This window comes from Sus scrofa, chromosome 14 (assembly GCF_054392235.1).
Source record: "Sus scrofa isolate SSC_HxYL_T2T_F1_AM1 chromosome 14, Sscrofa_HxYL_maternal_Yorkshire_Landrace_v2.0, whole genome shotgun sequence".
NCBI lineage: Eukaryota > Metazoa > Chordata > Mammalia > Artiodactyla > Suidae > Sus > Sus scrofa.
The window spans coordinates 43,696,139-43,721,325 of record NC_139396.1 but is presented as its reverse complement, the minus strand read 5'-3'; the positions used below and the strand labels follow the sequence as shown (position 1 = coordinate 43,721,325).

The following is a 25,187-nucleotide window of genomic DNA, read 5'->3' as shown; positions in this document are numbered from 1 at the left end:
ACAAAATTCACTGAAAAACCATAAATGTTTTAATGAGTACCTATTATGGGCCAAATACCATGAATAAAACTATGAACAATTTAGACAGGATTCCCATCTTAGCAAAGCTTACAGTTTAGAGGGCAAGATACATAATTAAAGCAGCAATCCTGGGAAAGTGTGAAAGGATGTTAAAGCAGATTAAGATACAACTCCTAAATGATGACGAGGCCAGGTTAAGGTCTGGAGAAAATGAAGAGATGGAGAAGCAAGAGTCTGAGCATGAAAGGTCTTATAAAAACATTTAAGATCAGTTTCCCTACTGTGGTTCAGTGGGTTAAGAATCTGAGTGGCTTGGATTGCTTTGGAGGCAAAGGTTCAATCCTTGGTCTGGTACAGTGAGTTAAAGGATCCAGCGTTGCCAAAGCTGTGGCTTGGATTCAATTCCTGGCCTGGAAACTTCCATATGCTGAGGATGTGGCCATTCAAAACAAAATAAAACAAAACACTTAAGATAAAAGTAGGAAGAACCCAGTGGAGGATTTAAAACTGAAACATAATACAATCAGATTAGTACTTTAGATGAATCACCCTGGGAACAGTGTGGAGAAAAGATGAAAGGAAAACAAGATATATAAACAATATTGGGAGTTCCTGTAGTGGTGCAGTGGAAAGAATCCGACTAGGAATCATGAGGTTGCAGGTTTGATCTCTGGTCTCGCTCAGCGGGCTAAGGATCCAGCATTGCTGTGAGCTGTGATGTAGGTTGCACACATGGCTTGGGTCCTGCATTGCTGCGGGTGCAGTGTAGGCTGGCAGCTGTAGTTCTGATTGGACCCCTAGCCTAGGAACCTCCATATGCCGTAGGTGTGGCCCTAAAAAGCAAAAAAAAAAAAAAAAAAAAACCACAACAAAACAAAAAAAACCAACCAAAAATATATATATATATTTATCACAGTATTCCATCTGGAGGTGAAAATGGGTTAAATGTACATTACAGTACATCCACATAATCAAATACTAAGAAGCAGCTGTTAAGAATGAAAACAATGACATGTACTGACATAGAAAAATGTTTAAAAAAGACCTGGAGTGACAATTATGACTCAATTTCAACATATTAGTATGTACATCCACAGGTTCTAAGACAGGAGAAAGACTCCCTTCTCTTGTGTAGGGTTGAGGTTGTTTACATTTTTTCCTCATACATATGTATTAGTTTTATAATTAAAAACCACTAAGAATAAATAACAGAAACTAGTCATGAAGCTGCTGCAATAAAATCCAGGTGAGAGTGTGCCTAAGCTCATAGCTGCTTGTGTGCCAAAATACTGGTGAGTCAGTTACTACATAAATTCCAATCCCCAAGCAGGCATGGCACAAATCCCCTTTTTGAATAAATACCACTTCAGATGATCTCCCCATGCAGGGACCAAACACGGGGATCTTATTCAAATTGCTACCTATATGCTTGAGGGCTGCAAAGAACTAGTGAACAAGAGTACCTGGTGCCACATCACAACTGCAGGCACACCTTTCCAAGATGCCTGTGAATCTTATCAGACCTAAGTATCCATCAGCTTCTTAGAACCTGCTGGGATTTAATCTCTTCTCCCTCTAAATTTTGTTTCCAAGGTCACAGCCCAGTCTCAGCCCACACTCTGCTCTGATCTTATTTTCTCTTATCAGTGCCACCATTATGACAATCTTCTGTATTCCTTAGCCCCAGCCACAAACCCCTAATTCCCGCCCTTTTGGAAACTTTCCAAAGTGCCCTCTGAGATTTCCCTGAGTGGTAAGAAACTCCTTTATGTCCTTAACAACTTCATTAAACATGCCCTTCATTTCCTCCTGTGAACTTGACACCGGAATCCAGGTTCTTGTTCATGGCAGTTCAAGAATGAACTTTACAGAAGTTCCCGTCGTGGCTCAGTGATTAATGAATCCGACTAGGAACCATGAGGTTGTGGGTTTGATCCCTGGCCTTCTCAGTGGGTTAAGGATCCAGTGTTGCCGTGAGCTGTGGTGTAAGTCACAGATTCAGCTTGGATTCCTCGTTGCTGTGGCTGTGCTTTAGGCCGGCGTCTACAGCTCGGATTAGACCCCTAGCCTGGGAACCTCCAAATGCCACAGGTGCGGCCCCAGAAAAGTCCAAAAAAAAAAAAGAATGAACTCCACGAACACACAGGCAGCAAGCAAGCAAAGTTTTTTTTTTTTTTTTTTTTGTCTTTTGTCTTTTGTCCTTTTAGGGCCGCACCTGAGGCACATGGAGGTTCCCAGGCCAGGGGTCAAATCGGAGCTGCTGCTGCTGCTGGCCTATGCCACAGCCATAGCAACACCAGATCCAAGCTGCTCCTTCGACCTACACCACAGCTCACGGCAACACCGGATCCTTAACCCACTGAGCAAGGCCAGGGATCGAACCTGCAACCTCATGGTTCCTAGTCAGATTTGTTTCCAATGCACCTCGAGGAGAATGCCCCAAGGTCTTTATTAAAGGAAAGCAAATAGCTCCCAGGGCTACTGGGAGGAGGAAGAGCCCCCTTCTTTATTGTCCTATAAGAATTTTTATCTCTTAAAGGTGGGGAGGGGCACCAATGTGGGGTCCAGAAAGATGTGGTTTTCTCCCATTGGCCTTGCTCAATTACCTATCTCAGTCCTTGTCCAATAGGGATTTTAGGGTTGGAAATATCCCGTAGGTCTTATGGTTTCTTTGTCCTTTTCTTTCCTTAGATTAAGTCACCATTCCTCTTATTCCTTTTCTATCAGTTGAGGAGTTGGCTAGAGATTCACATTTCCTATAATAAAACAAGGCCCGTGGAGGTGTTACTCCTGGAGCCCTTAAGCCACTAACATTAATCAATATTCTTTTCAAAAGAATGTATCAGATTCCATGTTCCTACACTGACTACCTGAGTTAATATTCTGTCTCAAACTGAAGTTCGACATTTGCCATCATGGAGTAAAACATGAGCCACTGCAGCTACAGACCCGAAGCACGCTCTGAGTAGAGCTCAGGGTGGAGATCCTGAGGCACTCTGTGCTCTAGGAAAACTGGAAGAACAGGCCTTCAGATAGCCAAAATATTTTCAGGAGAAGATATGTGCCCAATTCTTGCATCTCCTCATATCTAGAAAAACACTAAAATCCTTCCTGGTGATGTCTGCTCCTTGTGACTGGTAGTATTGACCTTCCGGAGATCAGCAACAAACTCTTGTAAAATGTGTGTATGCTGCATGCAACTCCCCCTCACCTTTATCATATCCTGATATTCCACCTTTCCTCCTTGGGTGGTATTTCAGCCTGGTCTGTAGTTAAGGATAAAGAACATCACAGTCATCTGTAAATACAGTTACCTCCAAGGGTGAGAATGTGTGAGTCCGGCAGGCTGTGAAAACTCAGGATACAGGCCCCCATAGCTGATGTGCATATCAAAGGAATGATTTCAGTGAGCCCAGGCCTCTTTTGTTCCTGCTCCCTGCCCTTTGTTGCACAAACTCCTATATATCCTAGCACCTCCCTCACCCCCTCAGAGGGGTTTCTTGGGGCTACCTGAGATGCTGTCTCCTGGGCTTAAGCCCTAATTTCACCCCAAATAAAATTTAACTCTCAACTTTCAGGTTGTGGATTTTTTTAGTCACAAACATTAACTTGGCCACCCCCTGGAAAAAACCTATGTGCCAACAGTGACATCAAAGAAGGACTGTTTATTACCATGCACTCCATGTCCATAGATTGGGGTGTAGGATAAATGTCCCCCTTGCTCCCTAATATTGCTTTTAACCAACTGCAGACTCTTGTAAAAAACACTTACTGTGAGGCTCATACCAGCTAGTAATGACTTTCCATCTCTCTTCTTCATTGCTATCTTCTACTTAACTGGAATCTTCTTAAAGAATTCACTTAAGACTTTGCTACTTTGCTGGCTTCTCCATGGAAGACCCCACTGATAACTTGGGAGGGCTTTCACACACACAGAGCCTTCACTAAAACCTCTCGCCAGTCTTTCATCTATCTTCCCTTTGGCAGATAATCTTGCCATGCAACCTACAGTCTCAGGTCTATATTTTGTTGGCCAAGAACGGGGGAATGACTAATCTTGGCCACGGGGCCTGCCTGGGATAAGGAGTTTTGTAACTGGACACACTGATACTCTAAGCAAAACTGGGGTACTATTAGTAAAGGAGGAGGAGGAGACTATTAGGTTAGTATCTAGTAGCATCTGCCACACTGGGCCAGAAAGTACTTCTTTAGAAACCGAACAAAGGGCAATGTATAGTTCAGCTACTCTGAGACACCACAAGTAACTCAGATGTAAGTAAACAAAGAGGTAATTAAAACCAACCCACCAGTCCTTTCCTTTCTAGAGAATGCTGAAGTATCCCTTCTCATGGCAACATCAGTCCTTCTCTTCATGCTCCAGATACCTCCATCCCTTCTCAGTACTTTATGGTACTGACTGTCCCTCTTCTGATGCTGGCATACAGAACTCATCACATTAGGATTTCAACACATTCTAGTTTCTCATTATTTACACAGTATTTTCCAAGGACCAAATCTCTCTCCAGCTACCACCCTATCTTTTTCCTATTCAAACTTGTCTATATATTCTACTCTTTACTTCCTAATCCTTTATTTACTTATTTAGTCTTTTTAGGGCTGTACCCAGAGCACATGGAAGTTCCCAATGAAGGGTCTAATCAGAGCTACAGCCACCTGCCTACACCACAGCTTCAGCAGTGCCGGATCTGAGCCGCATCTGCAAGCTACACCACAGCTCATGGCAATGCTGGACGCTTAACCCACTGAACAAAGGCAGGGATCAAACCAGTGTCCTCATGGATACTACCAGGTTACCACTGAGGCACAATGGGAACTCCCCTCAACCTTTATTTTTAAACTCACCCCACGCAACCTACCACCCACCCTCAACATACCATTATTTCCAACTAAGGTCAACAATAACTTTCACGTTGCTAAAGAATGTTTGCTATTTAAAACTTCATCTAACTTAACCTCATAGTAGCATTTAAAACAATCAATTTTACCTCCCTTCTTCAAACACTAGTTTGTCTTTTTTTCATAAAACTCTGATTTTCTCCCTATCTACTAAGGTTTATTGTTTTATCTTACTTTAAATACAGGAGGTCTCCAGGGTCAGTGGTAGACATTCTTTTATCATACCACCCATTTTTCCTATGCAAGCTGTCACCTCCCCCATTACACTCTATCTACTGACATCACTAAAAATAATTACTATCTCTGTACTAGATACCTCCACAGGCCCAGAACTACCTATCAGCCTGTTCATCTAGACTTCTCACAACTCTATATAAAGAGGACTAAAACTGTTACTACTGCCTCTTTCTTCTATTATAAGGTTCCTCCTTCCACATTTTGTTTCTTAATAAATTAGCACTAATCTGGTGTTTATAAGACCAAGCAGCAAAATCTCAAGGGCTTCTTTCAGCATTTAAAACTGGTAACTTGCCCCCTACCTGAAGACTCTTTGGTTTTCTCTTACTGAAATGTTGGAATTCCCTCATGTTCCTCTTGATCACTTGCTTTCAGTGATCTTGGCTCTATCATCTCTTGCCTAAGCACAAAACTCTATCAACATTCTTCTTCTCTATGTTCTTAACCAAACTTGTATCCAGCAAAAATATTTAACTCTACATACCCTGCGGTTTTTTAAAAAATAAGTTTACTGCATTGACTGTATTCAAATACCATTTATGGAGTTTCTGTTGTGGCACAGTGGAAATGAATCCCACTAGAAACCATGAGGTTGCAAATTCGATTCCTGGCTTCACTCAGTGGGTTAAGGATCAAGCATTGCCGTGAGCTGTGTAGGTCACAGACGTGGCTCGGATCTGGTTTTGCTGTGGCTGTGGTGTAGACTGGCAACTGTAGCTCTGATTCGACCCCTTGCCTGGGAATCTCCATATGCCATGGGTGTGGCCCTAAAACGCAAAAACAAAAAAAACCCCACCAAATACCATTTCTAAAACAGTCAATAGGCTTTTTTCCTTACATGAAAAGATGCACAGATGTAAGCAGTGGTATGCTGGTATAGCTATTTGAAGATGTCTTTGGGAAGCCAAGACCTCTTTGATACTATCCTTAAGCCATGGTTTTCATCCTCATGGTAACAAGATGGCTCTATAATTGCAAAATCCAAAGGCAGAAGACCGTAAGGTGGAAAGACAAGTGCAAAAGGCAAAGTGGAAACACTAGACAGGTCTGTCCCCAGAGATACTATCTATATTGGATTAATCAGAAATGAGAGGGAGTTCACATTGTGGCACAGTGGAAATGAATCTGATTAGTAACTATAAGGATGAGGGTTTGATTCCTGGCCTTGCTCAGTGGGTTAAGGATCCAGCGTTGTGTGAGTAGGTCACAGATGCAGCTTGGATCCCATGTTAATGTGGCTGTGGTGTAGGCTGGCAGGTGCAAGTCTGACTCGACCTCTAGCCTGGGAACTTCCATATGCTGCGAGTGCAGCCCTAAAAAGCAAAAAATAAAATAAAACAAGGAGTGAAGGATATGGCTACACCTGCAGCAAGGAGGCTGAGAGGAGTTTTGTCAACAGACAATTTGGTATTATATCTAGACATATAAGGTTGTCAGAAGGAAGGGATGAGCTGGATGTTTGACTGGCTATGAGCAGTATCTGCCATACCAGGTCAGAAAATAACTCTCAAGAAATTACCAGTAAAGTTGTCCAGATACTCTGAACACAGTGCAATTTACTCAGATATCAATAAGATAACTGAAAACATAAAAATACATAATTCTAAACTGCCAAGAATCAGAAGTCGTAATATTAGACAACACTCAAAACTAAAATAAATTATCACAAACTAAAATGTGTTACATACCTAAAGTGGTGTTTACAGGAATGTTTATAGCCTTAAATCCTTATTTTAGAGAACAAAGACTGAAGTAATAGGCTTGGAATTCACCTTAAGACAATGAAAAAGGCAATTCTACGTTTTTAAGTTATAGGATTCCTGTAACTTTCTCTCCTAGTATGAACTCTCTTATGTAAAACAAGTGAAGAATTCTGACTGAAAAGTTTTCCACATTGAATACATTCATAAGGTTTTTCTCCAGTGTGAGTTCTCACATGTCTACTAAGGGAAGAGGAAACACTGAAGGTTTTCCTACATTCTTTACATTCATAAGGTTTCTCCCCAGTATGAGTTCTCAGATGCATTCTAAGAGATGAGAGACCACTATACACTTTCCCACAGTCATTGCATTCATGAAGATTCTCTCCAGTGTGTCTTTTCTTGTGAACTTTAAGCTGAGAGCTTGTGTTGAAGGCTTTCCCACAATCACTGCATTCATAGCGTTTCTCCCCACTGTGTATTCTCTTGTGGACTACAAGGTAAGAGCTTGTGCCAAAGGATTTTCCACAATGATTACACTCATAAGGTTTCTCTCCAGTGTGAATTCTCACATGAGCTTTAAGAGATGTGTTTTGACTGAAAGCTCTTCCACACTGATTACATTCATAAGGTTTCTCACCAGTGTGAGTTCTTACATGTCTCCTTAGGGTTGAAGAATCACAGAAGACTTTCCCACAGTCTTTACATTCATATTGCTTTTCACCCATGTGACTTATCTTGTGCAAAATAAAATTAGAAACTCTTTTGTAGGCTTTTCCACACTGATTACATTCATGTTTCCCTCCAGTAGGAGTTTGCTTCTGTTGCTTAAAGAATGAAAGTTGACAAAAAGCTTTGATTTTATCACACTCAAAGCAATTGTCCACCATAGGAAAACTGTTGCATATTGGAAGCATATTATGTTTGAAGTGTATACTAAGTTTGGAACATGTGCACTCATTTTGTGCTGTTTCAGTTCTTTCAAGATGCCACAGAGCTGAATCATATTTATGACTTTCACAGACCCTCTCACTGACTGAGGTATTTTCATAATTGTTTAGGACTGAATTATGCTTCAAACACTCGATATCTAAGTAACACTTATGGCAATATTTACTGCTGGAAACTGTCTTTGAAAAAACAAGTTTTGATCTAAGTTTAGAGTTTTCCTCTAATTCATGATAACCACAGAATCTCTTCTGAGATGCTGTCTTCTTTTGAGTAAGTGTCATGTGACTCAAAATTCCCTCTGGGTGTTTTCTGATCTTACAGCATTCCCAGTCTTTTCTCATTGTAGAAGACCGATCATTCTTTGTGAATCTTATCATTTTCGTGGCACTGGATGAATTTTCCCCCAAAATACTCTGCTTAGAAGTTGATTCTTTCGTTTTCAGTTGGATCTCCTGGTCTGGACAGGTGCCTTGGGGAATTTTTTTCACAGTTCTTAAATCTTGACCCAACAGGGAGATCACAGGCTTGCATAAATGATATTCCACTGAGGAGAGATTTATATAGTTTTCCAACATCACATCTCTGTACATACTTCTCTGAGCGGAGTCTAGCATCACCCACTCTTCCTGGGTGAACTCCACAGCTACATCTTTAAAGGTCACTGGTCCCTGAAACCAGGTTGCTAGGAATCCAGCCATTGTCCTTTCTCCGTCAGTATTTATGTAGGAACAGGCAGAATCTTGTGAAGGCAAAGCCTATATCGGGGATAGGTCAATGGCTGCCATCTTGAGAGTGTGAATGTGACAACCACCTGCACAATGGGGCTGAGAGATCTGCATGCTTCTTGTTTCTCGGATCCAATCAGGTCAGGGATGCATTTCACTGGGTGTCCCCCCTGTAGCCAAAGAGGCAGATTCAGGTAAAGAAGAAAAATGAAAAGTGTCCATTGGAGGCAACATTTAAAAAAACAAACACCCTCCCCTTACCTTCCAGCCTGACCAACTTAAAATCTTTTTCTTTTTTTTTTTTTCCCCTGTGCCTGCAGCATGTGGAGATTTTGGGCCTGGAATCAAACCTGTGCCACAGCAGTGACCTGAGCCACAGCAATGAGAACACCAGATCCTTAACCCACTGAGCCACGAGGGAACTCCATAAAATATTTGGATTTATATTGACATGCAACATAGTCATCCTTGGCCCCCTTCTAGAATTCTTATCTTGGTTATTTATAGTGGCTTCTCGTGTACACTAATACTTAGCTCTGGGTAGAAAAAGCATGCATTATTTTAAAAAAATTAATGCCAAAGAGAATCAGTTTAAAAAGGCAAGGTTGTTTAAATTCCATGCATACATTGCTATTTTTTACTTAACTTTTTGGAACAAAATATTTTTTCCTGCCTAAGCATAACTGTTTTAGGTAAATTTACTTGTTGTATATATAACTTGGTGTTTACCTGCATAACCTCACATATAATTAAGGGGATTGATGATTTGGCTGCTATCCTACTTAGGGATTTTACTGGAGTTGTTAAAAGTAAATGTGTGACTTTGAATAAAAGTTCATTACTTCCAGTTTAATCTCTGTCCCCAAAGTCTGTATTTCCTTATGATAATTTCTTCTATCTAAAACTTGAATGGGATCAATAAAAGCCACGAGGCCTTTACAATATCAGAGGATATAATACCTTCCTGCATAATTTTATAATGGCTTTAGTGTAAACATCAAAACAATTAACACATAGTGTGACTACAAAGACTAATGCTTGGAGACTTTTAGAATCACAGGAAATTAGGCAATAATTTATTATGCTAATATTTTTACAGATCTCACTTTTTTTTTTTTTTTTTTTTTGCTTTTTAGGGCCACACCCATGGCATATGGAAGTTCCCAGGTTAAGGGTCAAATCAGAGCTACAGCTGCCAGCCTTTACCACAGCCATGCGATACTGGATATGAGCCATGTCTGTAACCTACAACACATCGCTCAGCAATGCCAGATCCCCAACCTACTGAGCGAGGCCAGGGATCGAACCTACAACCCCCATAGATCCTAGTTGGGTTTGTTACCACTGAGCCATGACGGGAACTCTCAGATCTACCCCCCTCTGTTTTTTGTCTTTTTGCCATTTCTAGGGCCGCTCCCATGGCATATGGAGGTTCCCAGGCTAGGGGTCTAATCGGAGCTGTAGCTGCTGGCCTACACCAGGGCCACAGCAACTCAGGATCCGAATAGTGCCTGCAACCTACACCACAGCTCACGGCAATGCTGGATTGGTAACCCACTAAGCAAGGCCAGGGATTGAACTCGCAACCTCATGGTTCCTAGTCAGATTTGTTAACCACTGAGCCACGACGACGGGAACTCCAGAGATCTCACTTTTTGAAGATTAGTTGATAACATTCAAATACAAGCCTTCTATCTTCACGTTATACTTCAATAAATTTCAGGTTTAATGGACAAAATTAGAGAACTGGCATTTTTATTTAGACAAAGATCTCTGACAGGTAGATATTATGTCCCTAGTCCAAAAGTGTATATAAGCCTGTTACCAGAGTGTAAATCATATGGAAATATTTGTCTAATTTGTTCAGTGCTATATGGTAAATACCTAGAACACTCCCCATGGCAGACACCCAAAAAATGTATACTGAATAAACTGAATGAATCTATGGCAATTAAGGTTTTGTGGAAGACGTATTTTTTCATATCTATACTCTTCTTACAGAAGAAAAATCAGTTAATCTTCCTCTGCAAAAAAGGACAGTAGTTCGCCTTCTAGTTAAAGTTGTTAAGCTGAGAGTTGTACTCTGGGCTTATTTCTTCATTCTCTCTAGTTTTATCTCTCTTCTAGTTATGGAACAAATATAAAAACTGAACTACTTTAGCAAACAACAGGAAAAAATGTGAATAAATGGAGAAATTCATCATGTTCATGGATAAGAACATTCAATATTAAAAGATTTCAATTTTTCTCAAACTAGAATTGTACTAGGGTTTTCAATAAATTCATTCCTATATATTTAACAGGAACTTGAAACAAAATTTATTTTAAAAGTTTTACAGAAAAATGAAGATATGAGCAATAAGAGAAAATAAATCAGAATAACTACAGAAACAGATTAATGTTTTGCTAACGTTTAGTACATGATAAAGGCAGCACTATTAATTAGTGGGGGAAAAGATAAACTAATCATTAAACAGCATTAAGACAAATGGCTGTTACAGAAAAGTATTATCCTACTTCACACATTCCCATTCCCAGACGGATGAAAGACATAAATATGTTCCTGACAGGAATTTCAGAAGAGGAAGATAGACTACAAAATAAGCTATATTACATTTCTTCTTCTCCTTTTTTTTTGGCTTTTTAGGGCCACACCCACGGCATATGGAGGTTCCCAGGCTAGGGGTCTAATTGGAGTGACAGCTGCTGGCCTACACCACAGCACAGCCACACTGGATCTGAGCCAAGTCTGCGACCTACAACACAGCTCATGACAACACCAGATCCTTAGCTCACTGAGCAAGGCCAGGGATTGAACCTGCAACCTCATGGTTACTAGTCGGATTCGTTTCTGCTGCGTCACAATGGGAACTCCTATATTTATCATTCCTATCTAAAGCTGAAAGAAGTCTTTGATCTGCAAATGTATATATGAAATGCCACACTGAATTAATTTTTTAAATCCATCAAATACACTGAGCATAAACTGTAGAATACTAAGGATAATAAATAAGTATTAAAGTTACTGGAGGGAGTTCCCTGGTAGTGCAACAGGTTAAAAATTCAGCGTTGTTGTTGCAGTGGCTTGGGCTGCTGCTGTGGTGCAGGTTTGATCCCTGGCTCCAGGAATTTCCAAATTCTGCACGTGCAGCCAAAAAATAAAAATAAATAAATAAATGAAATTAATTCCAGAAACTTAAAAAAAGACAATGACATATTTCAAAGTAACAACGGCATCTTCAAAAGATGTTCATAATAAGAGAAATGCAAATGAAAACAACACTGAGATATAATCTAAGACATACCTTAAATTAAAAGTGGCCTAAAATTCCATGAATCTTATTGGACCATGATTCAAATAAGTTATTTTTTAAGAAAACTTTTTTGAAATAATAGAAAAGTGAACATTATTTGATATAAAGAAATTAATGCTAATTTTGTAGGTCTGATAATAATATCCCAGTTATGATTTTTAAAACAGTCGTTACTATTCAAAAATAAATTCTGAATATTTATATATAATGAACCATATCTAAGATCCGCTTCAACATACCATGACAGGTACAAGTGTGGTCATTATACTATCCTGATTTTCTATGTTTTGAAACTTTCATAATGTAAGTTTACAAATCACCAAAGACTTTGGCTTGGATTTGACCCCTGGCCCAGGAACTTCCACATACTGTGGGTGTAGCTGAAAAAAAAAAATGCCCAGAGAGATATTTCCTCTGTAAAACATGATGTTTTAGGATATTATGGGGTTTTTTCCAATCACAAAATAAAATGTCTTAGGAAATTTAAAAGTCTAGAAGAGAGAATTAAATACAGGTAAAATTCCTAAAAATAACGGTATTCAGGGACTGATCATCAAAATAGGTAATTTCTTGGAGTTTCTGTGTGGTGCAGTGGGCTAAGGAGCCAGTGCTGTCGCCACTGCCATGAAAGCTGCTGCTGTGTGTGGACTCAATCTCTGGAACTTCCACATGCCACCAGTGCAGCCAAAACAAAAACAAAACGAGTAATTTCTTAAAAAGATGGAGTAAATATACCATGAAAAATTTGGATACCAAAAATAACTGATGAATGTAATGTTCTAATGATGATAAACAGCTTACACACAACAGAACAATGGAAAAATATTTCTCAACAGTAACACTGCCCCATTTTCTACCTAGTTTGTCAGCTTTCAATGTTCTGAGTGGAAATAACTTCCTATCCAGGATTTCTATACTAATACAAAATGCCACGCAAATATGAGGACAAAGTAATCTCTAGTCACATACAACCTTAGTATAGACCCCTTTTCTAGAAGGTAACAAGATTATAATCCATTAAAAAGTGAAAAAAGAACTTTCCAGGAAACAAAAGATCCAACACAGAGATGAGATGAGGGGATGGACAAAGACAGAGAGGAGGCCCAGTTGACCTGTGTGCTACAGCCTGGAGGGTAGCAGTTAGACTGCAGGGCAGGGGCTCCTCTGTGCATGTGTTCAGGAAAAGAGAAAGGGTTAGACTGCCTGACAGGTTTGGCCTTGAAGAAAATGGAATCAAAAGGCATTTTACATAGGTTTAAGGCAAAACAAACAAACAAAAACAAATAAAGAAAAAGGAAATTACTCAAAACAGGAAAAGAAAGAAACTCACGGCTCAACGGTAAAGACTACAAGGACAATGAAAACACTGAACATGGATTTAACCAACATTTGTGAGGGACCTACATTACAATACTTGCAGTATAATCACATTGATTTAAGGATGGAGGAAGGCAGGTGTAATAGTAAAAATTCTCATTTAACACCTAAGAAACTGAAAAATGTCTCAAACCAATGAACTGCTTAAATATCTGAACACGGTTGCCACCATAAAATTAATAAACAGAAACCTGAATTAAATAGTCAGGAGGAAGTGAGAGCTCTCTCACCCTGTGATCATAGCAGCACCCAGTGGGAAGACAGACTCGTTTCCTGGCAGGGACTCAGCCAATGAAAAACCATGGACTGTTTAATACTGCCCTCCCAACTTCCCTTTCCCTCTCTATAAAAGTGTTCTTCTTCCTTTACTGTTGGGGATTTCCATGTTAGAGGAACCTGAATTGCAATTCTCTGTTGATCCCCCCAAAAGTCATTTTTACTGGAAAAATATCTTGCAGTCTATTTATTTCAGGTCAATACTCCTGAGAAAATGTTATGAGCCTTTTAACATACTAGACTTTTGAAAATGTACATACACACTATTTGGAAAGTAAATAAATTACAGAGAAAATAAAGCAATCAAATCAAGAAGTTGAAAAACAGCAAAAAGGAACATAAAATTTAAAAACCAACAGCAAATATTACTTTAATAGAAAACCAAAACACAAAGTGTAAGAAAAAAACCAGGAGTTCCTGTCGTGGCTCAGAGGAAACGAATCCAGACTAGGAACCATGAGGTTTTGGGTTCGATCCCTGGCCTCACTCAGTGGGTTAAGGATCTGGTGTTGCCATGAGCTGTGTGTGGGGTAGGCCACAGATGCAGCCTGGAACTGGAGTTGCTGTGGCTGTGGTGTAGGCCGGCAGCTACAGCTCTGATTAGACCCTTAGCCTGGGAACCTCCATATGCCATGGATGCTGCCCTAAAAAGACAAAAGACAAAAAAACCCAAAAAACAAAAAAAAAAAAACCCAAAACAAGCCAAATCTACTTCTTTGAAAACACTAATGTAGATGTGTATCTTGCAGAACTAATCAAGAAAAATGGAGTTCCCACTGTGGCACAGCAAAAACCAATCTGACTAGGAACCATGCGGTTGTAGGTTCAATCCCTGGCCTTGCTCAGTGGGTTAAGGATCCGGCATTGCCATGAGCTGTGGTGTAGGTTCCAGATACGGCCTAGATCCCACGTTGCTGTGGCTATGGTGTAGGCTGGCAGCTACAGCTCTGATTAGACCCCTAGCTTGGGAACCTCCATATGCCGTGGGTATGGCCCCAGAAAAGACAAAAAGAAAATAAAGAAAAAGAAAAAAGGTACCCCTAAAAAATATTAGCCTCAAAAGACAAAAACAGCTACAATTACAGCAGTGATTTTAAAATATCACTAATAAGCAAAGATCTAAAAGAAATCACCCCAAAAATCACTATAAAAGAATAGTGTGAGCAATTTTATGTCAACAAACTGTAAAATTTAGATGAGTAACTTTTTTTTTTTTTTTGGTCTTTTTGCAATTTCTTGGGCTGCTCCTGCGGCATATGGAGGTTCCCAGGTTAGGGGTCTAATCAGAACTGTAGCCACCTGCCTACGCCAGAGCCACAGCAGTGCAGGATTCGAGCCACATCTGCGACCTACACCACAGCTCACGGCAACGCTGGATCGTTAACCCACTGAGCAAGGGCAAGGATCGAACCTGCAACCTCATGGTTCCCAGTCAGATTCATTAACCACTGCGCCACCACGGGAACTCCCATAGATGAACAACTTTCTAGAAGAATATTTGTCCAAAACTGACTCAGTTAAAAACTACAAAAGTGAAATTAATCACTACCATTTAAAATTAAATCAGACAAGGGGGGCAGACACCAGAAGTAAGAGAGGCTACAACTCTATTACCTGTAAAAAGGTCACCATGCCAAACACCTATAAAAAGGAAAAGACAGAGAGCTATAACTCAGATGAGAGAGAAAGGAAAAACCCCAGAAAATCAGCTAAGCCATGAGGAGATTCTCAGCCTCCAGGAAAAAGACTTTAGACTGTTGATGCTGAAGATGACACAAGACATTGGAAATAAACTGGAGGCAAAGATAGATAACTTACAGGAAATACTGAGCAAAGAGATACAAGATATAAAACTTAAACAAGAAGAGATGCAAAATACAGTAGCTGAAATAAAAATTCACTAGAAGCAGCTAACAGCAGAATACAGGAGGCAGAAGAACGAACAAGCGAGGTGGAGGACAGATTAGTGGAAATTATGGATGTGGAACAGAAAAGAGAAAAAAGATTGAAAACAAATGAAGAGAGTCTCAGAGAACTCTGGGACAATGTGAAACACACCAAAATCCGTATTATAGGGTGCCAGAAGGAGAAGAGAGAGAGAAGGGGACAAAAAAATATTCCAAGAGATAATAGCCAAAAACTTCCCCAACACGGGAAAGGAACCACTCACTCAAATCCAGGAAGCACAACGAGTACCATATAAAATAAACCCAAGGAGGAACACCCTGAGACACATACTAATCAAAATGACCAAAATTAAAGACAAAGAGAAAATCTTGAAAACAGCTAGGGAAAAGAAACAAGTAACATACAAGGGAACTCCAATAAGGTTATCTGCAGATTTTTCAGCTGAAACTCTGCAGGCCAGAAGGGAGTGGCATGATATACTCAACGTGATGAAAGGAAAAAACCTCCAACCAAGATTACTTTACCCAGCAAGGCTCTCCTTCAGATTTGAAGGAGAAAGCAAAACCTTCACAGAGAAGCAAAAGCTGAGAGAATTCAGCAACACTAAACGAGCCTTACAACAAATACTGAAGGAACTTCTCTAGGCAGAAAAGAACAAGAGAAGAAGGAAAGAAAAAAAAGCAACAAAAACAAATCCAAAGCAATTAATAAAATGGCAATAAGGGAATTCCCGTCATGGCGCAGTGGTTAACGAATCCGACTAGGAACCATGAGGTTGCGGGTTCGGTCCCTGCCCTTGCTCAGTGGATTGACCATCGGGCGTTGCCGTGAGCTGTGGTGTAGGTTGCAGACGCGGCTCGGATCCCGCGTTGCTGTGGTTCTGGCGTAGGCCGGTGGCTACAGCTCCGATTCAACCCCTAGCCTGGGAACCTCCATATGTCACGGGAGCGGCCCAAGAAATAGCAACAACAACAACAACAAAAGACAAAAAGACAAAAATAAATAAATAAATAAATAAATAAATAAATAAATAAATAAAATGGCAATAAGAACATACATATCAATAATTACCTTAAATGTGAATGGACTAAATGCCCCAACCAAAAGACATAGACTGGCTGAAATGGATACAAAAGTGAAAATGTAATTACATGAGCACTTTCACCTCCAAAGGAACTGGCAACAGCTTTCTAAGGCAACTGAGAAACTTGCAGGATTGATCAAGTGTCCTCATACCATGCAGCTGTCCCTACAGGGAAACCTATTCAATTTAACATAAAAAACTTGCTCTGCCAGGGACACACATAAGCACTGGCCACTGGATCTGAGCACTCATGATGGTTGGTGGTCTTACACTACTGGAGGGATAACTGAGACATATACGAGGAACTGAAATGACTCTGGGGTAAAAACCTAGAGGAGTCAACCTCACAGGCAACACACTGGCCCACCACACAATTTTACTAGTAAATTTTATCCCCAACAAATTCAACTTTTTTATCTTTTGTTTTGTCTTTTTTAGGGCTGCACCTGCTGCACAGGGAGGTTCCCAGGCTAGCGTTCCAATCAGAGCTGTTGCTGCTGGCCTACGCCAGAGCCACAGCAACACCAGATCCGAACCGCATCTGCAAACTACACCACAGCTCATGGCAATGCTGGATCCTTAACTTGCTGAGCGAGGCCAGGAATCGAATCCGTAACCTCATGGTTCCTAGTTGGATTTGTTTTCACTGCGCCATGACAGGAACTCCCAAATTCAACTTTAAAGTGGGGTTCTCCTGTGGTACAGTGGGAGAAGTTGGCATTATTGCTGAAGTGGCTCAGGTTGCAAATAAAATGGGAAGTAAATTCTCTCAAACAGAGAAACAAGGGGTATTGGAAAGCCAACCTCAAATACTCTAGCCAGCCATATACATATGGAGCTCATACTTAAGTAGTGGCTTAATTGGGAATTAAAGGAAATCTCACCCTGAAAATGACTAAGATAGGGTTTTAATGCACACATAGTTAAGTTAGAGAAAGCTGCCTTGACAAAACATCTTTTCAGAATCCTGACCTTAGAGAAACAAAAGCCCTTCTAGGGGAATGTTTTACCTGATCTTCTTGGGTGTTTTGTGTATGTTTCTAAATAACTTAGCCTCTACATTCCAAAAAATACACATGTGCAGCTAATCGAATGGACTAGGATTCTGAGCAGTCTCTAGTCTGACTGTGCCAACTCTCTGGGGTTTTTTGCCACCTTAACCTTCACTGCCTTAGCCTATAAATGAAGCCCTTTGCTTTCTTTTTCTTTTCTTTCTTTTTTTTTTTTTTTTTGGTCTTTTTGCCTTTTCTGGTGCTGCTCCTGCAGCATATGGAGGTTTCCAGGCTAGAGGTTGAATCAGAGCTGTAGCCGCCAGCCTACGCCACAGCTACCACAACGCCAGATCCAAGCCGAGTCTTCAGCCTACACCACAGCTCACGGCAATGCCTGATTCTTAACCCACTGAGCAAGGCCAGGGATCAAACCCGCAACCTCATGGTTCCTAGTCAGATTCGTAAAACCACTGAGCCACGACAGGAACTCCTGCTTTCTTAAACTATTTTTTGGGTCTGGTTATTATTTTTGGGTCTGGTTATTATTTTTGGGTCTGGTTATTATTTTTTGGGTCTGGTTATTATTTTTCTGGGTCTGGTTTAAGCGGTATCCTTCACACTGTCTTGTGGGGAAGCCTCTTGTTTCTTATTGGTTTGAGTCACTATTAAGATATATCTCATTGGGGGAGTTCCCGGTGTGGCACAGCAGAAATGAATCTGACTAGTAACTATTGAGATTGTGGGTTTGATCCCTGGACTTGCTCAGTGGGTTAAAGATCTGGTGTTGAGCTGTGGTGTAGGTCGCAGACAGGGCTCAGGGATCTGATGTTGCTATGGCTGTAGTGTAGGCTGGTGGCTACAGCTCCAATTTGACTCCTAGCCTGGAAACTTCCATATGTCATGAGTGCAGCCCTTTTAAAAAAAAAAAAAGAATATATCTCATTAATGACTAGATGTTGGATGCTTCAAATTGGAGAAACTTTTAAATTGGAAATTTTTAAGAGAGTTCTCATTTTGTTGGTACCTACAGGGGTGAAAAACAAATAAAAGGTGGAATATATATATATATATACACATTTATATACATATATAAAATAGTTACTCTGGAGTTCCCGTTGTGGCTCAGTGGTTAACAAATCCGACTAGGAACCATGAGGTTGCAGGTTCGATCCCTGGCCTTGCTCAGTGAGTTGAGGACCTGGCGTTGCTGTGAGCTGTGGTGAAGGTTGCAGATGTGGCTTGGATCCTGTGTTGCTGTGACTCTGGCGTAGGCAGGTGGCTACAGTTCCGATTAGACCCCTAGCCTGGGAACCTCCATATACTGTGGGAGTGGCCCTAGAAAAGGCAAAAAAAAAAAAAAAAAAAAAAAAGTTACTCCAAGAACTCCTTTAGTTTACAAACAAAGAAGACTTCTCCATTTGAGAAATCTTATTTGTGCTTCCCCTAAATAGGTCTTACAGATGCTAATAAAAATATTAGAATAATTAATATCAAATAGGTTGATTAACAGAGGAAAAAAAACTAAAGGGAAGGCCTAAAGACTTTTTCCAGCAAAGTGGATATTGTAAAGTGACTCATCTCCAAAAGATAAGAAAATTCTAGACAATTATTAAGAAATGGGAATAAATAAATGCATATTAATGGGATTTAAACAAAAGATCTTGGTATAATACACCCAAAACTGGATGGCCAAAGTGACCCTCACTGGTCTCCAACATTAAAGGGTCCCCAGTAAGTCCACTCTATTTATCCCATGTGTGTGTGTCACACACACACACATATAAATAAAAGGCTAGAAGAAAAAGTACTGAAGTGCTTGATCAACAATTACTTGGGGTAACAGGCCAATTAATCAAGTTAAAAGGTTGACAAAAGGGCCTGAGTACCTTGGCTCAACCCCTCACTGCGGACCACAAAGAATTTTATACAAGACAGATAAAATGGTCAAGGGATAAAAGAAACAAAAGCTTCTAGGACTACTGATAAGACCAAGACTTGTGGATGGGCTAATAGAAACTAAAGTTAAAGATATAAAAGTTGACAGAACTGAGATGAAAGTTTATTTTAAAAATCAGTATTTTTTTTTTTTCTTTTTTGGCAGAGCCAGTAGCATGTAGACATTTCCAGGCCAGAGATCAAACTCACACCACAGCAGTGACCCGAGCTGCTGCAGTCACAACACCCAATACTTAACCACAGGAGAACTCCTAAAATCAGTATTATTTAAATACTGATTATCATTTTTTTGCTTTTTAGGGCCATACTTGTGGCATTATGGAAGTTCCCAGGCTAGGGGTTGAATCGGAGCTGCAGCTGCCATCGTACACCACAACCACAGCCACACCAGATCCGAACACCAGATCTGGGACCTATTCTGCAGCTTGTGACAACACTGGATTAACCCACTGAACAAAGCCAGGGAGCAAACCTTAATCCTCATGGAGACTATGTTGAGTTCTTAACCTACTGAACCACAACAGGAACTCCAATATGTTCATATTATTATTATTGCCTTTTTAGGGCCACACCCATGGCATATGGAAGTTCCCAGGCTAGGGGTCAAATCGGAGCTACAGCTAAACAGGTCTAAATTTACCTATTTTTGTCTCCTTATGAGAGGGAAACTAAAGATGTTTGGGTTTATCAGACATGTCTTGTACCATACTGAAGAAAGAAATCATAAGAGGTATGTTTCTAGGGATTATGGAATATTCCTGTGTTTGCCAACCAAGAAATGCTGGTATGACAAATGGTTTACGAGTACTTGCTGCTTGTCAGTTTTCATTAGAGATTAAGGTTTTTAGGGTTAAAACTGTAATATGTACTTAAACTTAATAAAAATATTAGGAGAAACATTCCAATGTGCAAGGAAAGTAGAATGTATGTTTTCAGTAAAAGAAGGTGTGAAGAACAGAAGTGAATTTGTTGGGAAAAGAACTGTGATTTTGTTCTAGAGCTAATTACTTCTGGATAAAAAATAAGGGACAATATACTATGGATACAGAAAGTTTTGAAATGTTTGTAGAAAGGGAACCCTGAGAAAGTAGTTTGGTACATGGTTAGGCTTGCATTAGATTAATTAGGTAAGTGGATTTTTTTTTTTTTTTTTTTTTAAAGCAGGCTGGTGCAAGACTGGATTTGGTTCCTCTCTCCGTTAAGAGAACAAATTTTCTTGGAATAGTGCTTTTGGTAACAAATTGTGGGGGTTCTTTGCCTTTAAGTGATCTGTATTTGCTTTTTGAATTCTTTTGTCACTTTGGTTAAGTGAAAAACTACTGTTTCATAATGTTCTATTGAGGTAGGAGGTAGATGGGCCCGTGGACTGAGAACAGCTGGGACTTGTCAGGCTGAGTAAATTGGGCCTTGTTTCTCTTTGACATGTCAAGGAAAAACCTGCAGGAGTTGAGTCCCGCTTGAGTAGAAAGAAAAGACGACCACTTCAATCGCTCCTGGGGTCAAGGAGATGTTCCCAGTTACACCTGCAGAGTAAGACTCCTAGGGGGTCAAAAAAGGAGGGGACACCAGGCCATAGTAAGTCCTTATACTGTCCTGGCACCCTTTGCTCTGGCATCCATCTTTGCCAAAAGATGTGAATGTATATGGGGGGGGGAGTCGGGGGTCCTGTGTCTAGTCAGGTATGAGAAATAAAACAAGATAAATTGGCTAAAGGTAAACAAAGATCTGGAAGAACTGTGATATATAAGTGATTTAGGTCATCTCTCTGGAGCACTCCTTACTCAGGGGACGCCTGAACCCACTCTTCTTTAGGGTGTGTATTACTTCTTTGCTTCTGACTTAAATAAACTACTCCTCTCTGTGCTCTCCCACGTTGTACTGTGTGGCTAACAATAACATTTATACCTATTTTCACAGTCTTTGCCTCTTTGAAACTTTTTTGCTTTCAACAGGGGGCAAGAATCGGGGGAATTCTACTTTTAGCCTGTAGCTAGTCTAGCGGCTAGGATTCCTGGTTTTCAACCAGGCTGCCCAGGTTCAATTCCTGAGCAGAAAATTAAGATCTCATCTTAGCCATCACTCACTGTTGTCTCTCCGAGATTGCTACGATCCTAATTTGACCAAGTGTTTTGAAATCTTTGTGGTTCTTTTGGCTGTACCCACAACATGTGGAAATTTCTGGGCCAGGGGTCAAAAATGCACCATAGCAGCAAACCAAGCTACCGCACTGACAAGGCCAGATCCTTAAGCTGCTGCACCACAAGGGAATTCCCAAAAACTTTTTGAGATTTTTGACAAACTTCCCAAATAGCAAATCCTAACTGAAGTTCTTTTGACCTTCAGCTAACTCTGGATGCTTCAAAAAAAACTTCAGACATCTCAGAAAGGAATGTTAAAGTAATTGGGCTTATTTGGTATGTTAAATTACTTGAGAAGCATTGTTAAATGACTGGAAATAAACCTTAGGTTTGTACCATATGGGTAAATGTCATTAATACAGATATTCTAAAATTTGTATGGAATTCTTAAAAATGTGGCATGTCCTAGTTAATGTTATCAGTCATAATTCTAGTTATTATCTTTTTTTTTTTTTTTTTGTCTTTTTAGGGCCACACTCATGGCATATGGAGGTTCCTACGTTGCAGGTTAAATCAGAGCTACAGCTGCTGGCCTATGCCACAGCTCACGGCAACGCCAGATCCTTAACCCACTGAGTGAGGCCATGGATGGAACCTGTGTCCTCATGGATGTTAGTCAGATTGTCTCCACTGAGCCATGATGAGAACCCCTAGTTATTATCTTAAGATGTTATATGTCAAGGGGTAGGAGGGAGGGAGTGGGCTAGATGGGGAGTTTGGGGTTGGTAGATGCAAACTATTACATTTAGAATGGATAAGCAATGAGGTCCTAACTGTACAGCACAGGGAACTATATCTAATTTCTTGGGATAGAACATAATGGGAAGCTAGTATGAGAACTAAAATGTATATATGTCTATGCCTGGGTTACTATGCTGTACAGCAGAAATTCATACAACACTGTAAATCAACTATACTCAAAGATAAAATATAAAAAAAGAAAAAAGTCATGCCATACAGATATCCAAGTTTTTTGTCAATTTCCTCATAATCAGATCTTTGGCCATGCCATTTAAATTTTTTTGTTGTTTATAGACAATTATTATTTTACACTGATGCTTTTATAAAATGAAGCTTTTCAAGAAAATTCACAAAAAGGACTTTCTGACAAATACAAGTTTCTGACAATTTTTTTGGGGGCTGCGCCTGTGGCATGTGGAAGTTCCTAGATCAGGGATCAAACCTGTGCCTCAACAGCAACTCGAGCCACAGCAGTGACAACACAGGATCCTTAACCTGCTGTGCCACCAAGAACTCCCTCTGATAACTTTTAGATCATACCACTGAACTGGGTAAGAAATTACAAAAGTCTAATGGAAAACCTGATGACTTCCTTCAGATCGACAGGAATTAATTACATCGGACTGAATGAACTGATAAATATGATTAATAATTTTATGAATTTTTTTGAAGTGAACTGGCTTTTAATCTTTGTTTCCCAGGAAAACCTTTCTTCCTAGGCTAAGACCTACAAGTTGGTAATATACACTTTTGTGAACAAAGATGAAACATTGATCTTTTTCTCTCTACCTTATCCTTCTAGAATTTGGCTTCTCTACCTGGCTCCCCTATGGACTTTATGGCCTATTGTGAGCAGACTACAACTAATTATACTAATTGTTATTTTAATGAGTTCTCTCTTGTATTCAAATTATATATGCCTCGTGCCTCTCTTTGCTACACTATAACTTTACTAATGCACCAGATATATTATTTATACCCTGTCTATTTTATAAGATTGTAGTCTTTTGCATTACCCAATGTGTTACCAAGACCTCCAACAAAATTAATGGTGCCTCAAGACAGTTAATCATATTTATAACTCTAATAGAATAATTTTAATAGTACAACTCTAGGGAGTTCCCGTTGTGGCACGGTGGTTAACGAATCCAACTAGGAACCATGAGGTTGCAGGTTCGGTCCCTGGCCTTGCTCAGTGGGTTAAGGATCTGGCGTTGCCGTGAGCTGTGGTGTAGATTGCAGACGCAGCTTGGATCCCGTGTTGCTGTGGCTCTGGCGTAGGCGGGAAGCTACAGCTCTGATTTGACCCCTAGCCTGGGAACTTCCATATGCTGCAGGAGCGGCCCTAGAAAAGGCAAAAAGAAAAAAAAAAAAAGTACAACTCTAAACATGGTTAGAAACAACAACGGAAAATATCTCAACAGAAAATATTACAACAGAAAAATTGTAATAAACTAATGGGAGTTCCTGTCATGGCGCAGTGGAAATGAATCTGACTAGAAACCATGAGGTAGTGGGTTTGATCCCTGGCCTCGCTCGGTAGGTTAAGGCTCTGGTGTTGCCATGATCTGTGGTATAGGTCACAGACACAGCTTGGATCTGGCATTGCTGTTGCTGTGGTGTAGGCCAGCAGCTGTAGCTCCAATTAGACCCCTTGCCTGGGAACCTCCATATGCTGTGGGTGCCGCCGCAAAAGGCAAAAAAAAAAAAAAAAAAAGTAATAAACTAGTTAGACAAGCCGATCTACAGAATTTGAGATTACCAACAGGGCCTAATCAAAAAAAAAAAAAGAAAAAAAAAGAAAAAAAAGAAAAAAAAATTCAGCACATCTAATGGCCTATCAACAGAAATCTTTGCCTGATCTAGTTAGGAATGAGCTTTCCTAGTGCTGTGGGACAAAACCAGTCATGAAACGCTCCCAAACACTGACTGAATTAATGACCAAAAAGAGGTGCTCTGGACATAGAATGACAGTCTGTCATACTAACAAACAAAGGTCCTGCAGCCAGCATGCCATCAGCCACTGCAGCTGTCCACCCCCAAGGTGCACCCTGGGGGGATTCAGGATGGAGAAACACAGGACACTGGTCCTAGACAGTCAAGATGCAAATAAAAGGAATGATTTCAGTGAACCCAGACTCTTACATCTTACATAGAAAAGGGCTAAATATGTGAAATTTCAGATGTCAGCTTTTCCTTAATTAGTAGAAATCTTTTGATATTTTGACTACTGGGTCTTTGCTGCAAAAACCCCTATATATCCAGGCTCCTCCCTTACCTCTTCTGCCCCTGGGACCAATCTGAGATGCTGTACCCTGGGCTTACGTACTCATAAAGTTTGCGGAATAAAACACAATTCTCAACTTTTAGGTTATGCTTTTTTTTTTAGTTGACCAAGGTTAAGAAAGATTCAAGAAAAGTTCCTGGGCAAGGTAAAAAGTATCGCTGCTCCTCTTGCTCACAGAGTGAGGTCAAACCCCAGCTCCAGCCTCCTTCTTTCCGCGCTCCAGGCAAGGAAGCCAGCCTCCGCCAAGGCCACCCTCTCACCGCCCCCTTCAGGCAGGCGCCCCCCACCTTGGGGGACTCAAGCCCGACTACCGCGCGGGAGCCTAAGCTCTCCTCACCCCTCACCCTTCCACGTTTCCTCTACCTCCACGCGCCTAAGCTATGCGCTCACCTGTCCCCGGGGTACCTGTCTCTCGGGTCGGAACTACCGAGCCGCCGTGGGCAAGTAGGGAGAGCTCCCGGGGAAGGCGGAGGAACCAGGCCCGGATCGTGAGGAGGGGTACAGGCCGCGCACTCGCCGCTGGTGGGGAAAGAACCTGGACGACATCTCCCAGCAGCCCCTGC

General features: G+C 40.6%; 1 protein-coding gene across 1 annotated transcript; it reads right to left on the bottom strand.

The window, feature by feature from the left end:
- Window positions 1-3,840: 3,840 nt before the first annotated feature.
- Window positions 3,841-25,174, bottom strand: ZNF891 (zinc finger protein 891). Its single transcript, XM_021072903.2, is given in 2 exon segments — window positions 3,841-8,721; window positions 25,015-25,174. A coding segment is annotated over 1 exon segment (1,686 nt). The 5' UTR covers window positions 8,666-8,721; window positions 25,015-25,174; the 3' UTR covers window positions 3,841-6,979.
- Window positions 25,175-25,187: the final 13 nt, after the last annotated feature.